The sequence below is a fragment of the Limanda limanda genome, chromosome 16 (assembly GCF_963576545.1).
Source record: "Limanda limanda chromosome 16, fLimLim1.1, whole genome shotgun sequence".
Taxonomy (NCBI): Eukaryota; Metazoa; Chordata; class Actinopteri; order Pleuronectiformes; family Pleuronectidae; genus Limanda; species Limanda limanda.
The window spans coordinates 16,668,480-16,683,208 of NC_083651.1; the positions used below are offsets into that span (position 1 = coordinate 16,668,480).

The window sequence follows — 14,729 nt, forward strand, 5'->3', positions numbered from 1 at the left end:
CTCCTCTCAGGCCCTCGGGTGTCAACAAAGGGAGATGCAGTAAATGATATGCAAATTGAAAAGAGAAAAAAAAACCCTCTACAAATCAACTCGCCAGCCCTGCATTTCCGACACTTCACATCTTTAAAGAAAATTCCTGTATTTAGGGTGAAATTCAAAGTGAGGTCTGGCTCTGCCTCTGTGAGGCTATGTGTGGTGATTCCAGCACTCAGACAGCACAAAGACCCTCAAACTACAGGCAGCTCGCTGTGGGAGCTCTCATCACCAGAGTTTCAGGGTTCAGAAAGGATCTGTCTCCAACAACAAACATAATGCTTGAAAATAGGTAAATGTTTCCATGTCAGGAAAACACCACGAGTTTAGAAACACACTCCAAGATGAAGGGGGAGGACTCCTTGTTGTAAATATAAAGTGGTATTTGAATGATGGGTCGATTTGGAAAATCTTACAAAGGAAATTATAAATTTGAATTATAATATTAATGTCATTTAAATGTTAGATCATACAACATCTACTAGTTAAAGCTAAAAATGAAAAGGATAGCTTATTTTCTTGAGTTCACATCAATTTAAATTGACTACTTTGGCTGTTTTGACCATAGATCCATCACACAAAACATAATAAATAAAATACAAACGTTTTGTCTAATTTATTTAATATTTTAAATATTTCTTAGACTTAGGACCGAGACAGTAAAATACATAACATACATGATAAACTGCAAGATATTTTTATCAAAAAGTCACCACCCCTCCTCTGCACTACATGATGATGTTACATCCAACGTCATTAATTCATTTATTGATGCAACATCTTTAACATTTCACAGCCATTTAAGAGCCAGCTAGTAATTTCTTATTCATTGAAGGATTCAAGACCCTGGTAAATTATAAAAATCAAAATGATATTATGAATTTTTTCCATATTGAGACGATACTATACGATAGCAGCAAGTCAAGTATACAAGACCACAAAAAGATTAGGAGGATGTCTAGAGCCCCTCTTCTTACAAAATGTAGCGTCTCTCACTATCAGATCCTCAGAAACAGAGGAACTGTCAAGTCACTTCAGGGAAAATGGCACAATCCTTATAAAAGTGTTAGTATAAAGTCACTGATGAGTAACTTGTTCCATGTGAACACTTTCTGACCACTTAAGATTCACAGCTGAGGCTACTGCCTGTGCAGGGCGCTTATTTCGCACGGCTGCCACTGGCTCCACACACCACAGCACTTCCAACACGGAGGATGTTCTTTGGAGTGTCTGTCTACATGTCTGCTGCATCTGTCTTACCGGTTGACATGGTTGTAAGGCTCAGCTCTGACTGACGAGCGGCCCAGCAGAAAGGGCGGGAGAGGGGGCGGGCGCGTAGTCCTCCTCAGGGATCGACTCCACTGTTGACAGTAATTTGTAGTACTCATCTTCTCCATCCAGCACTTTGATTTGACTGTGATGCGGAAGAAGGAAAAGAAAGTGGTCAGAAGTGGCTGCGCTACAAACTGAGTTTTCGTGATGGGATAAAACAGACATGCGGATATAAAAACAACATTTGCAGATGAGGCGTTCAGGCGTCGTCTTCTCGCTGATCTGAACCAGGACGTAATTTATAGAACAAATACAAGTCAGACCTTCAACAACTTAAATTAGCATGCTGACAAAGCCCTAATATGTAACTCCCTCTCTAATGACGCAGAGCAACTGCTCATAAAAACCCTGTTATTTTCGGCTCTCCATTTACATTATGAGAAAACAACTCCATTTCTGGATTCTCCTATTCCACAAAGGGCCTGCTCTGTTTAGAGTTGCTGTAAGTAGGAAAGCAGTTATTTACCCAAGTTTTCTCGGCTTCCTCTTGCTCCCCTGGTAATCCAGAGTTCTCTGAGGAAAGGGCCAAGAGCACACAGTCAAAAGATGAGCAGAGAGTCATTAATTTTTAATTCAAAGTGATTTTGTGTTGAATGCGAGCAGATGCTGATAATATCAGAAGTCACAGCATAATTTTTTTCTGATCAAAGGGCTCAAGTGAGTCTGATGAAGCATGCATCTTGCTCAGCTTTGATAAACCACATCAATTATTCACCGTGAAGGCAGACATCCTGACATGAAAGCAACAGATAAAGAGCATAAGCGCATGTTCAAGACAAGAGGCAGAGAAGCGTGGGGGTGGGGCTCCAGGGTCTGGCACAGGTAGGTTTAATTGTATTATCATGTGGAACCAAAGTCAGACAAAGGCCTTATCGGCACTTTGAACTCACATTTAGCTGGTTGTAGTAGAGGCTGTCTTCAGGGCTGTTGAGCAGCTTGGGCTGCTGGCCCCGCCGGCGAGGAGTTCTCTGCTGCAGCTTCATCACTGGACCTGCAACAGAGGAAAAACGAGGGCAATGATCCAACTATGAAAAAACAACAACAACAAGAAGAAGCACCAAAATGACATCGACGGTGATGACAGCAGCAGTAAACAGATCCTGCCCCACGACTTTTCAAATCTGCACCCTCGTGGGTGACAAAGTGGCAAACATTTGATACTTTGGTGAGATTATGTAATTTCACTGATGAGCTGACTCAATAACAGCTTAACGTTACACAAATCCACACATATAAACCAAATCGAATTATATCTCCCCTCACAGGTACACAGATGATGACAAGTTAAGTTTGCCAAACAGCCCCACTGCAAGAGGCTGAGGTGAAACTGTGATGTGTGTGGTATATACTGTGGCCAAGTCTCACAGAGAAGGTTAATTTAATTCCTGAATCGGCTTAAACTGATGCTCAGATCAGATCTTACCATACCTTCACAGTAGAAATCACACAACATTTTGCAGACAATTGTGGCAAACTAGAATCAGAAGATGGCATACCTACGCCAAGGCCCAACGGGTCCTTAAATTCTGTCAAACATCAACAAATTGCAAACACTCATAGAGATTAGTTCCCTAAATGTGCCTCATTGTTTTCATCAAGATCCATGAACTATTCCCTGGGAAATAAGCGAAAACATCCAAAATGTGATAGAATGTATTTTAGTAAGCTGCCGGTCAAACCCTAGTATAATGTGAAATCATCCAATAGTTCTTGAAATAAAACACTTTTAAGATTCGATGAAAAAAATCAAGTGATATCTGACTATATCTGAACATGCCAAAAACAACATGGGTTACCTTAGCTTCGCATTGAGAAACAACCTTGCTATGTCCAAAAGTAAAACCATCAATCTAAAGCTACACCTCCCTTTTCCAGTTTCTATGCTGAGATAAGATAATCATCTGTTGGTTCTAGCTTCATTAGACATCAGCTTATTTTTTCCTCAAACTATCAAAAGTGTATTTAAATGTGTTGGTAGGTTGATGTGGAGACAGGGCTTGGCTAGCGGCATTTCCAGTCTTGATGCTAACTAAGCTAATCATCCTTTGGTTGTGAATTCCTAAGGCACTTTTCTGATCTGTATAAGCCCTGAGCCATTTTTAAATGCTTTTGAGTATATCTTTATATAGCACAGTAAAATGTATAGATGGAAAAGCAATATTTCCCTTCGGCATATCGAGCCCATGAAACACAGACACATCCTGGGATTTGATCGGCGACTCCTGGGAGTTGATCTTCACCTTGTTACCTCCTGAAACGCAAACATTCACACTAGGATTCCCATCCATTGCACGAGTCCTCTGTGGCTGCGTTAAGTTGTTTTCCCCCGATTTAAAAAAACTAAACTGTGTGAATGAAATCCGAAGAATGAATTAATTATCAAAGCACAGACAGTGAAATGTTATTGATGTCTCACTAAAGATAGAAAAGAATTTTGATTATTCAAACACAAGTAAATTATGAAGCCTTACCACAATCTTGGAATTCGCTTACAAAAGTGCGCTTTAGAGCTGAGCCACCTTTACAAGGGAGCATATATATTTAATGTCAGATAACGTTTCATCTTGTTGAGACAGGACATTTCTTCATCATCTCTCACTACCCCGGCTTCTCTACCTTGACTAAAGCTGCATTTGCTTTTTCCATCTTAACACTACTTTGTACTCACTTTGAACAGACCTCATCACATCTCAATCCTATACATCAAAGAGCAGGCCCCTCTCCTCAGCCCCCCCATCTTTCCTCGGTTTTCTTGATGTTATTCAAACCAGTGCAGGTTTACTAAAGTCACACTGCTTAAATGCCCAGAAAGTTCCTGTCAGTTCAGAGATATTAGCCAACTTTTACCGTGAATCTTATCTCTCCATGCCTCAGAGGCGCTAACAAGCCACTGTCTGAATCCCTGCTGCCCCTGAGTATTTGAGGATATTTGGATGGAGCTCATGTAACTGTAAAAAAAATATGGCCCAGTATATTTTCTCTTGACAAGTAGCTTGGTGTGGCTACATCATAATCACTCTTAATATTTAGATGTATCATTGAGATAAACTATACAACATGTTGTTTTAAAACTGAGAGAACCATTGTATCTGCATCACAGGCTGATAATAACAGATTAAATGAACCTGCACAAATAAACATTTGTACCTTTCTCTTTTAACAAAAACAAAACAATGTCAGTATGTAGGACAATGTTGGGCTAATGATGCAGAAAATGGGTTTGATAAGGAAATGTTTAATTCCCCTGAAATTGCATCAAAGCACTCAATCACAAATAATGAATTCTGACGGCCTTGGACAAAGTTTCGGAACTGAATCCTACTTTAAAACAGTCTAAAAAGAGCCTGTTTTTGGTTCTTAACAAGCATATGTTTTATCTTAATAAAATATGAACTCCACAAATATGAAAACAAGTGAGGCACCGACCCAAAACTACATTCAGAGCAAACATTAGAGAATCAGACTTCCTGTTTGTTTAAGACTCTTGATTGTAACTAAAAGAGAGAACTGCTGAACAATTTAAAGCTTTTATCTCAAAATCTTAATCTGAAAGATTTTAATTTTAAATATATAAAGTTCAAACTGATCACTGGCTTTGGTGTAACTGATAAATCTAACGAGTTACAATTAATTGGGCTAATATCTTATCTGTTTATTGTATAGACTGTATACAAAGATGGACGATATGACAGCTCCTCAAAAGTGAAGCCAGGGTGTTTCGATTGCCCCCTAGAGGCTGGTTGCAATATAGGTCATAAACCCTGCCTCCTCCATGTTATTATTGTAACATGGACCATACTAAAAAGCCGGTCAAATACATTGTACTTAAAGATGTTTTCTTGTTCTTGGTCATTTAGGGTTGCTTACGCTGATGTTTGTGCGAGTGTTAATTTTGTAAACTAAGTTCGGGTTTAATTAGTTAAGTGATGCTTTATAAACAGGGTGAAAGTTCATTATTGATAGTTGAGACTAATTAATGATTGGTCAAAATGTACATTGGAAAGATAGTAAAGTTACGGCTCCATCCAGCAAATACTACCGCATAAACTATAGGTCCAAATGTACACATTTCTGGATAGTGGAGGGAAGTAGAGATGTTTATATACAGGCTACCTCAGTAATAATAACATGTGTAGCACAGGAGGATTCTTAAAACGCTTAAAACATTCATGGTTTTGAGTTAAATGTTTCCACAATTCTTGGATATGCTGCCATGAAACTTGGTTCACATATTCATGCTCCCCTCATGATGAACTGTAATATATTTTGGGAGATGCCATGATTTTTCTAGCACCATCATCCTGTTGAAATGTTTTTTGTTGGGTTTTACATTTGATAATCAAGTACCTGCAAAAAAAGGACACTATTTAGATCATAGCAAGTCTTTAGGGCTTAAACTAGCATGCTAACTCAAGATAGCTCAAGGATGGTAAATGTGCTGTACCTGTTAAACCAGTATTGTCACTGTGAGCATGCTGACATAAGAATTAAGATCAAAGCTGCACTGTGTCTAAATATAACCCCACAGAGCTGCTGCCATGACTGTATAGACTTTGTGTTGTTGAGAATGAACAACAGCACGGAGTCTCAGGGATTGAGGTTGTCTCACATCGATTTCAGACACATTAAGTATGTCACTTCTGTCAGTTATGCAACTACAGAGTAGAGATGTTAGCATTATTATTTCATCCTATACATTATTAATTATAAAAATACATAATTGTATTAATTAATCGTTAAGCACAATAACATGTGCCTTATTTATCAGATCTAATCTTATTTTATTTTGTAAAATGTACAACACAGGCCTGCAGTTAAGTTTATAGAAAATAATTACAATTTAAAATACTGTATTAGTTGAGAAAAACACAATTTGATGTTCTCCTATAAATCGTTCAGGCCTTAATCTGTGGGCTCCAACATCCTGCTGCTGATCTGGAGCCCAGAACATCACCCATGGGAGTTCAACATCTCCATTTATCCATCCTGACCTGCAGCTATTAGAGCGTGTAGCAGATCAGAGGATGGGTCAAGCCTCCCATCTCTGTGCCTCTGTTTGGGAAATCACTGCCATTTGATCCAGGCCAGCCCCAGAGGAATGCTGCTCCTGCAGATATATTACAGGCAGGGAGGCAGACAAACTGGCTTCTGGCAGGGGAGCACGGCTTGGACATGGAGAGGCAGAGCTGGGAAGGGGTCAGACAGTGGCTCACGCTGGGGGTTCGCTAAATGATCGTGGGTAACGTCTGCTGTTTGGGGTGGGGTGGAATAATGGTCGACTGGGAATACAGAGGCTGTGTGGTTCATGCAATATTGATTCCTCCCTTTTTCAAAAGAAAGCCTAGCACAGTTTGCTCTTTTCGGTGAGAGACTAACATATTGTACAAGTTTGCATCTTGAGATATAAAAGGGCTGGAATTCTTTTTGAGATAGGTATTTCTTTCATTTTCAAAGAGCGCCAGATGACTCATATTACATCTCTAAATGCCACTTTGAAATCCCTTGAAAAATCTGAATGCTCCTCAAAAACAACATAAAAGAGGGATTTTTTTTTCTACTTCAGTCGAATAAATTAGATTTGTATCGATTTACTTCCCAAATCACGTGCCACAATCACCTGACTCTCCCAGACCACAGAGAACCACTTGGGCTTTGTTTGTTCAGATGGAGGGAGCAGAGGCACCAAAAGGCATGGATTATAAGGAAAAATCATCATCAGAGCGCTTTGATGTCTAAATGAGGCATGTGCAACCCAGACCCCTCTCTTTAACTCACAACCGCCTCTTCTTGCACACACACACACACGCACAAACACACACACAGGCACATAAACCCAAACAGACGCATACAAACATGTGCATGGACACACACACAGACATTATCTGTCAGTTGCAAACAAAGACCCTAAACAGATAGCTGCAGTCGATGAGAATTTCCAGAAGTTTCTAGTGTTCCAAAGATCCATTACCGCTCTCGTCATTTTGAACATCATACTTATAAAGAAACTCATGTGCTTTAAATTACAGGACACGCTGGTCAGGTCCTGCAGATAATTCAGAAAAAGGAGTCGTTACCGCATCTGTTTTCACTATTGCGAGCGGAGGATGTTGTTAGTTGCGAGTAATTTTTCACACTGAAATCAATCATTTGGCCTGACAGCAGATTCGGAACTTTGACTCCTAAAGCAATGTTTGCGTGGAGGAAAAAAAAAAGAAATCTCTCAACTTTGTGGAAGTCAATCATTTGTCAGAGGCATAAAACATGTAACTGTGACCTCGCAGGATGAGTAAAAAGTAAGTAGCGAGGAGGGAGACAAGAATGACAAGGAAACCAGGGCAAAAATGGATTAAAATATGCAAACTAACAGCATTAAGCTCCGGAGTTAGATAAAACACGTTTTACTCCAATATATAAAATCTGTCAACAAAAATAAAGTAATACGATTTCGTGTGTTTGGAAAAACTTGTCCAACTACATCAAATGACTCGATCCACATGTGCGAAATAACAGAGAACTTGGAGCATCATCTTCCACCTTGATTTCATGTCTGAGGAGATTATTTCTGTTGGAATTGTGATGATGAGTAGTTTGGAAGTACATCCTGTTAACTACTCCCACTGACATTAAGAGGATTACGTAGGTAGCGTCAGACAGAGGCAACTCCTTCCGTTAAGTTGAGTCTTTTCCTATCCCCTCCAAATCTCCTCTGCCGCTTCACCGAGCCTGTAATTTGCCTAAAACTGAAGGCATCCGGTTGAGTCGCAAAGATACGCGGAGACAGACAGATAAATCAGGAGGTTGAGAGACAGCGAGAGGGAGGGAGAGTATTTGTCTAGAGAACATGGAGAGGGTGGATCATTTGTCTGGCAGATGCATGTTGATACAGTGATGCCGCCGCTTTGGTGGTGGTGGTGGTGGTGGTGGTGGTGGTGGTGGGGGGTGGAGCAGCACCTGGTGGCTGCGAATCTCGCGGAACATGTGGGAAGACGTTTTTAAGAGGCGAGGGAGGGAACGAGAGACGAAAGTGAGATGTACTGGTGGGTGTGGGTTTGACCTCAGTGTGGTCCACGTTTTCCAATAAGCTCTCCAGCTGTGGCTGTAAAGCACAGGGACAACTCCGGGCAACAAACACAATCAATTCTTATTGACTGCACCGCGCTATGCACTGGCAGCACATGACTTTAAACGATAATTTCGACGTAAACTTCAACCGTTCTTTTCTTTCCCCTCCTCATCTCATCCCTTCGAACAGGTTAACCATTTCCCAGAGTGCAAAGGTAATTGGTCTCTGTGTTGTTGCTCTGTTTTCTCACATGTCTCTCCACTGACATGTATGTTTACCACAACTATAATCTTCAAAAAGCCTGTTAACATAAGTAGCTCAGTTTTCATAAACCATAAAGTCAGCTCTGACTGATCCTCGGCACCATCCTGTTTACCACGCTGAGGAGCATAAGCAGTGCTCTGATCGTATCTGCCGCTACCAAAAGCTTTCTCTCAGCAAACGCCTCTGTGACTCATTTATAAATATGTTGTATTAATATTCAGGCTTGGGAGACAGGTGACGAGAGGTGACATATTTTATGAACACGCAGCTTACACGACGACGGAACTTTTTCACTGACAGAACACGGGAAATCAAAGGTTGGCGCTTCAGACGTCTGAGAATGCCTGGAGTACAAAGTGCTTTAATGCTCTCTTCACGCCATAAAATGCAGCACTGCGGGTATTTGGCTAAAGAGGAAGACTAGTCGCCTCGCCTGGTGTCAGATACACAGTCAAACAGACATCTCTCCAAGTCATGTGCTCCGCTTTGTTTAATACATTCAAGAAAAATACTGATTATCTTGTCACTTGCAACATCAGGCTTTGGTAAATCACTCAGAAAAGACCAAACGTCCGTCAAAGACACTCAAACACGCCCCGGTGTTTTGGCATTAATGGGAGCAGGGTGTGGAGTGTGTGCGACTGATTCTGGAGGGGTGGGGTAATTCAATTTCCATGGCTAATTTTCTGTTTTTCTCCTATGGTGTCCTGAAACACTCCAGGTCGGGCTCCAGCCCCGAAAAAAGAACCCGATGCGATCACCAGAGGCGACAGCAGGATGAGACGCAGGAAGGAGTCTGGTCTCCAAACATCTGGCAGGGCAAGGCTTCCATGACTCGCTCAATCTCGGGATGAAAAAAAAGGGCCCTCAGATCTGCAGGGATCAAAGTGTGCCCTGGGTGCCTGAGCCACCGTGGCCTCCCTCAACGTATTCAAATGGGGGTTCCTGAAAGAGTCGCAGCCACAAGCAGACCTTAATAATCGCTGCAGGAACGGGCCGCATTGAATACCTGAAAATCTGTGTGCACTCCACAGAAAAAAATCTTAAGAGTCAGAGAAGCCCATATCGGAAGAAGAAGAGGAATTTTTTTTTTTTTTGACAGGACATTTAGAATATAGAATATATATATATAATAGAATAAACCTGGACTGACAGATGTGATGTTAGTTATGAAAGAACATGCTCGAAGCCACGTGTCTGACTTCTTGCAATAAATGCTGCAAATAAGTCTGAAAGGTTTTAGGTTACATTAGGTCGCAACCTCCCAATCCTGGAAGTTGGGAGCCCCCGTGTAATTCGGTGGGGTCCTGAGATCATTTCAAAAATCTAATTGTAATGAGTTAACTCTTGTAACAACTTGATTTAATCTGGAAACAATTTGAAATCTATGAATCTAGACTTTTTAATCACCGTGGCCTGGGTACTTTCACAAGTTAGTATAAAATTAAATGAATAGTTTGTATTCATATTTTTTCCTGTCAAAGCTGGATACTTTCAGTTTTTGTGACCCATAAAAAATCCTTCAAGTTTAACAACCTGAGAAGTAAAACCGCTCGTAACTCATATCCACACTAAAGGTGCAGTGAGTAAAGAGCAGTGGAGGAAATACACTATTTTACTTGAGAAAAAGTAAACAAGAACTTGCTTATGAATATATTTTTAGTATTAAAAGTCAAGTACTTTCTGAGTGTAACCTATTCCCTAATGTGACAATGTAGTGGAGCACAATGTACAAATATTAGATCATGTATGTAACGGAGTAAACATGAAAAGTACCTGAAAATAAATCTACTTAAGTAAAGAACAGATAGATGAAAAATGTACTTAAGTACAGTAACAATGTAAATGGACTTTGTTACATCCCACCACTAGAAAACAGCGAGTACACATCTCTCTTAAACTGGTGCATTAGATGATGGAGTTGAGTACTATGTTCCATATCACAGGTCACATCGTAATTCATACACTGTACATTTGAACAAATTTTTACTTAAACATACGTAAGATGTATCTCTAGATTTCAAGCATCAGAGAAATAATAAAAACCAGGAAGTCCAACTGTTATTTCGAAGCTTTGTGTTTTAAAAGTAATGGATGCTCCTGTGATGAAGGACAAAACACACATTAGAGCAAAAGGCCCTTGTAACCAGCATCGACTGCGACTCACATAATCACTCTGACATTATAAATTCATCAAACACTGCCTCCCGTCAGCTGCAGTGATGCCTGGGAGCGGAGGTCACCTGTATGCAGCATTACCGAATTAGCCGCTATCTAACCCAGACCTGCTGTGGCGTGCTGACACTAATCCCGGGCCCGCTGGAGAGCCCTGTCTGTGTTACATTATCATGTCTAATCCCAGTAATCTCTCAGCCGCGCCGCTAAATGCTATTCCACCTCCGTCTCTTACCTCATACCCCCTCTAATAACATTAATGACGGGCCGGGCCCCCATTACCCAGGCTACCCTAGTGGTGGGCTGGGTGACGGCCGTAATCGGAGGCCCCCTGCGCAGCCACCCACTCAGCCTTCCAGGCAGCCGGGAATTAATGTAATTCATCGCCTGGGGCAAAAAGCAAACCAAACATATGTTCAACAAATCAGGGTTTGTGTATTTTCTTGTCACCGTTACTGTGCAGGTCTATTAAGAGTCACTGATGAGATCCTTAGTGAAGGACTCACCGTGCAGGAGAGCGAAAGCTTTGAAGTGCTCGTGCCACTTCCAAAAAGCCCCCCCCTCCCCCCCGACCACCTTCCACCACTTGCCATGAGACGTTTGTGATGAGCTGACCCGGGTTATTAAAATACCGCAGAAATGATCATCCATAATACTCCTCTCCCTGTGCTGTCAACAAAGAATGGCAGCAGGGGATTGGCTGGGATGAAAGGTTGAAAGGGGTCCCGTATTAAAAATGGCACTTTATCCATTAAAGCGGGATTTCTGCTGTCTCTTTGTGTAATTACCTGCACCCGCCAGCTCTGCGCTCGGGCTTACCTTGTTTACACTGCATGTCTCGCAGCCTAGCTGTCTCCCTGCAAGGTTTCGTTACACTGTCTTCCGCTCTGCCTTTGTCTCTCTTGAAGTCTTTCACTTGTCTGTCTCGGCTGTCGGGGCCAACCTTGAAGGAGGAGGCGTAAACACACCCAGAAGAGCAATGTCAATGAAAAGCGCTGGATAAATAGACACAAGTAGAAGCAGGCTCCGTAATTTTTTTCAATTTAGTCATGTAGATGCTGCATTCATTTATTTATAATTTACAATTTGGCACTCACACCCATTAATGTGCTTTGCAATGTTAATCAAATGCTAATGCAATTGCATATCCCCCTTTAGTAGCCCTACCTCCCAGCAAACAGCACCACACTGACTTAATTGTGAGGTTAAAAAACAGCACATACAGACTTCCTCTCATATTTAATTTTATCTTTGAATAAAAGAGCTATAGGAAAGTATTAATCTGCTTAACATTTCTAAGTACATCCTCCAAAGGATTTTGCTTTTTTAATCTTACATATGCTCAGCAGAGTTACTGGCAAAAACTGTACATTTTCCTCATTTCATCCTTTCAACATCAAATGGTGAGCAGCAAAAATTGGATCAGACTTCAAAGACTGTGATGTGCTCCAAGTCACGGAGTGGCTCTTCTATTTCACATATTGAATCCGAGCAGGATATCAAAGTGCTACCAAAGAACCTCAGGTCTTTACTAAAAAAGGGGTCTAACATCTGTAGAAAGAGGAGCGCAAAGACAAATCACCTCGGGGAAGAGCGGGCATTTATTCTCAGCCGTGAATTTCCAGCCTTTTGATTCTCTCGCTCCCGTACCACCCTGTCTTCTCCACTGAGATGGAGGTTGGAGCAAGAGAACTCTTTTGTCTCAAGGACTCAAAAATTCCCAAAGAATAATCTGGGTTAAAGCTGCTTTTTTATTTATTTATTTACTTGTATTTTTTAAAAGGAGCAGCATTTTTACATATATGGCTAAAGTCAGGCGTGAAAGAAAAAGCTCATTTATATGTGGTTACTTACATTTCCTCTGCTTATGGGATCTGTGTGGGACTCTTTGCTCTTCGGGCTGACAGACCTGTGTAATTAAGAAGCATCTTTAGGTGCAATGAACATAAATATCATTAAAGCACAAACATTATATTTATGATATTTACATATTAATAACTGTTCAAACAGTATTAACATTAGTTGCGCTCGGGGTGATTTGTATTTATCTCCTTGTTTCGTGTTAAAAAACAGCCTTAGTTCATGATTATGCAATGATTATGCAGAGTGAGAGAAAGAGAGGTTTGTTTCTGTGTGATCACTCACTGTTGCATTATTTAAAAACACAAACACACAAAAAACCCACAACAACATCTGCAAACACAAAGGTGCACACCAGTCACAATCACGCTCCGAGTCTAGAAAAACAACATCTCTCCCAGTTTGGACTCGGTGATGCAACTGGAGGCTCCGCTCTTTGGATGCAAAATGCAGAACTCATGCGTGGCAGCGAGGAGGGATATCAAAAGGGAAAAGAACAGCATGTAGGTGAGAACATAGATCTTACAGGAGGAAAATGGGCCAGATCATGTCAAAATAAATCTATATGGAGAGATTCCAACACTGATTAAACAGAATTGTTGAGTGGAGGTTTGAAGTGTTTCTCACCAAGGAATATGATTGTAAACATGGAGAGAAAACTCCCTGATGAGGCTGCGCTTGGTTTGAGCATATAAGGAGCATAACATTTTCAGATGTGTGAATCGAGTATTTTAAAGCAGTGTCTTAGCATGTGAGCTGTTTTAAGACATCAACAGATTTTTAAACATCATACTCAGAATCATTGAATTTGTCCCTATTGTAATTTCACTGGATTCTCTGGTTCTCATAACACAGAATAATTCAAGAATAACTCTGTACTCCCTAACCTTACATCAGGGGATTTGTAATAAACTGAATATTGAGAGTTGCGGTGCTGCCTTTCTGCTAAAAGCCTCCATGGACACCACGTGTGCTGCTGTTTGGTCGGTGGCTGCTCTCCTGCTTAGCACATACTTTCTTAATGACTGGCCTGCCCAAATGCTGAATAAACACAAAGTTCTCAACTCGTACATCTGGAGACCAGTGAAGCGCCCAGCCCCGTTTGTGGTCAGACAAGTGTGCAATCTGGTGGAAAGATATTTATTACATTTATAAAACTGAAAGAGGTGGCGCGTGGGGAGGAGCTTTCTCTGCTGCTTGAAACAACCGTACATTACGTGGTGAAAGGAGCCCGTCCGACAGGGCTGGAGATGAGTGAAGAGTGTGTCAGACCTCTTGTTCGATAAGTCGTCTCTAATGGTCTCGTTTTCAGCTGCATTTGAAAACTACTGTCTGAAACGGGGGGGGGGAAATCTAACTGCAGGGAAATAGGGACCCTGAAGGGCGAGAGATGTCAAAGTTCACCTCGTCTGCTCCTCCTTGGTGGTCTTACTGCCGGCCTGGGGGCGACATCTGTGCCTCTGGGGTCCGTGGTGGCGACGCACCCGATGGCCTCTGTAAGCTGCACAGAAAATATACGTCAGACATGCTTTCACATGGTCAGAGAACCATTGTCCTCCCTCTGTAATACATCTAAACAACATTGGGATAGTCCATTGATGCAGTTATCAAGTCAAACACAATTTACTACTGTTTATCAAAGCGTTACGACAGATTTGTAGTAAAAACAATGCATTCCCTGGGAGAACTGTGTTTTACAACTACACACGGAGCATAGTGCAGCAGTAGGAAAACAGTGTGATTATTGAAACATACTGAACGGAGATGGATGGTAAATGGAGCCCGCTGATTTACCCCGTCAACCGGCTTTGTGTTTTTCTTGTAAAATTATATGCACAGGAAAGGAAAGCTCAAGTACATTGTTGAGCCGTGGTTCTATTTTGCATGGTCTAATCTGATCGATGGTGAGCATGTCCCCCCGGCCCTGCTGAGATCTGAGAAGCCACCACGCTCATGCATTTGAAAGGCATCTGTTTATTTTCAGAATGCAAATGCAGTCCAC

At 41.4% G+C, this 14,729-nt stretch overlaps 1 protein-coding gene across 1 annotated transcript in view; it reads right to left on the minus strand.

The window, feature by feature from the left end:
* myo3b (myosin IIIB) overlaps positions 1-14,729 on the minus strand; it is a 59,819-nt gene that overhangs the window by 4,632 nt on the left and 40,458 nt on the right. The window contains exons 31-36 of the mRNA XM_061088905.1: positions 14,132-14,228; positions 12,722-12,767; positions 11,687-11,810; positions 2,256-2,356; positions 1,832-1,878; positions 1,294-1,447 (exon numbers count right to left, since the gene is read on the minus strand). Coding sequence (XP_060944888.1) covers positions 1,315-1,447; positions 1,832-1,878; positions 2,256-2,356; positions 11,687-11,810; positions 12,722-12,767; positions 14,132-14,228 — 548 coding nt within the window. The 3' untranslated portion in view covers positions 1,294-1,314. The remainder of the gene's footprint in view (positions 1-1,293; positions 1,448-1,831; positions 1,879-2,255; positions 2,357-11,686; positions 11,811-12,721; positions 12,768-14,131; positions 14,229-14,729) is intronic.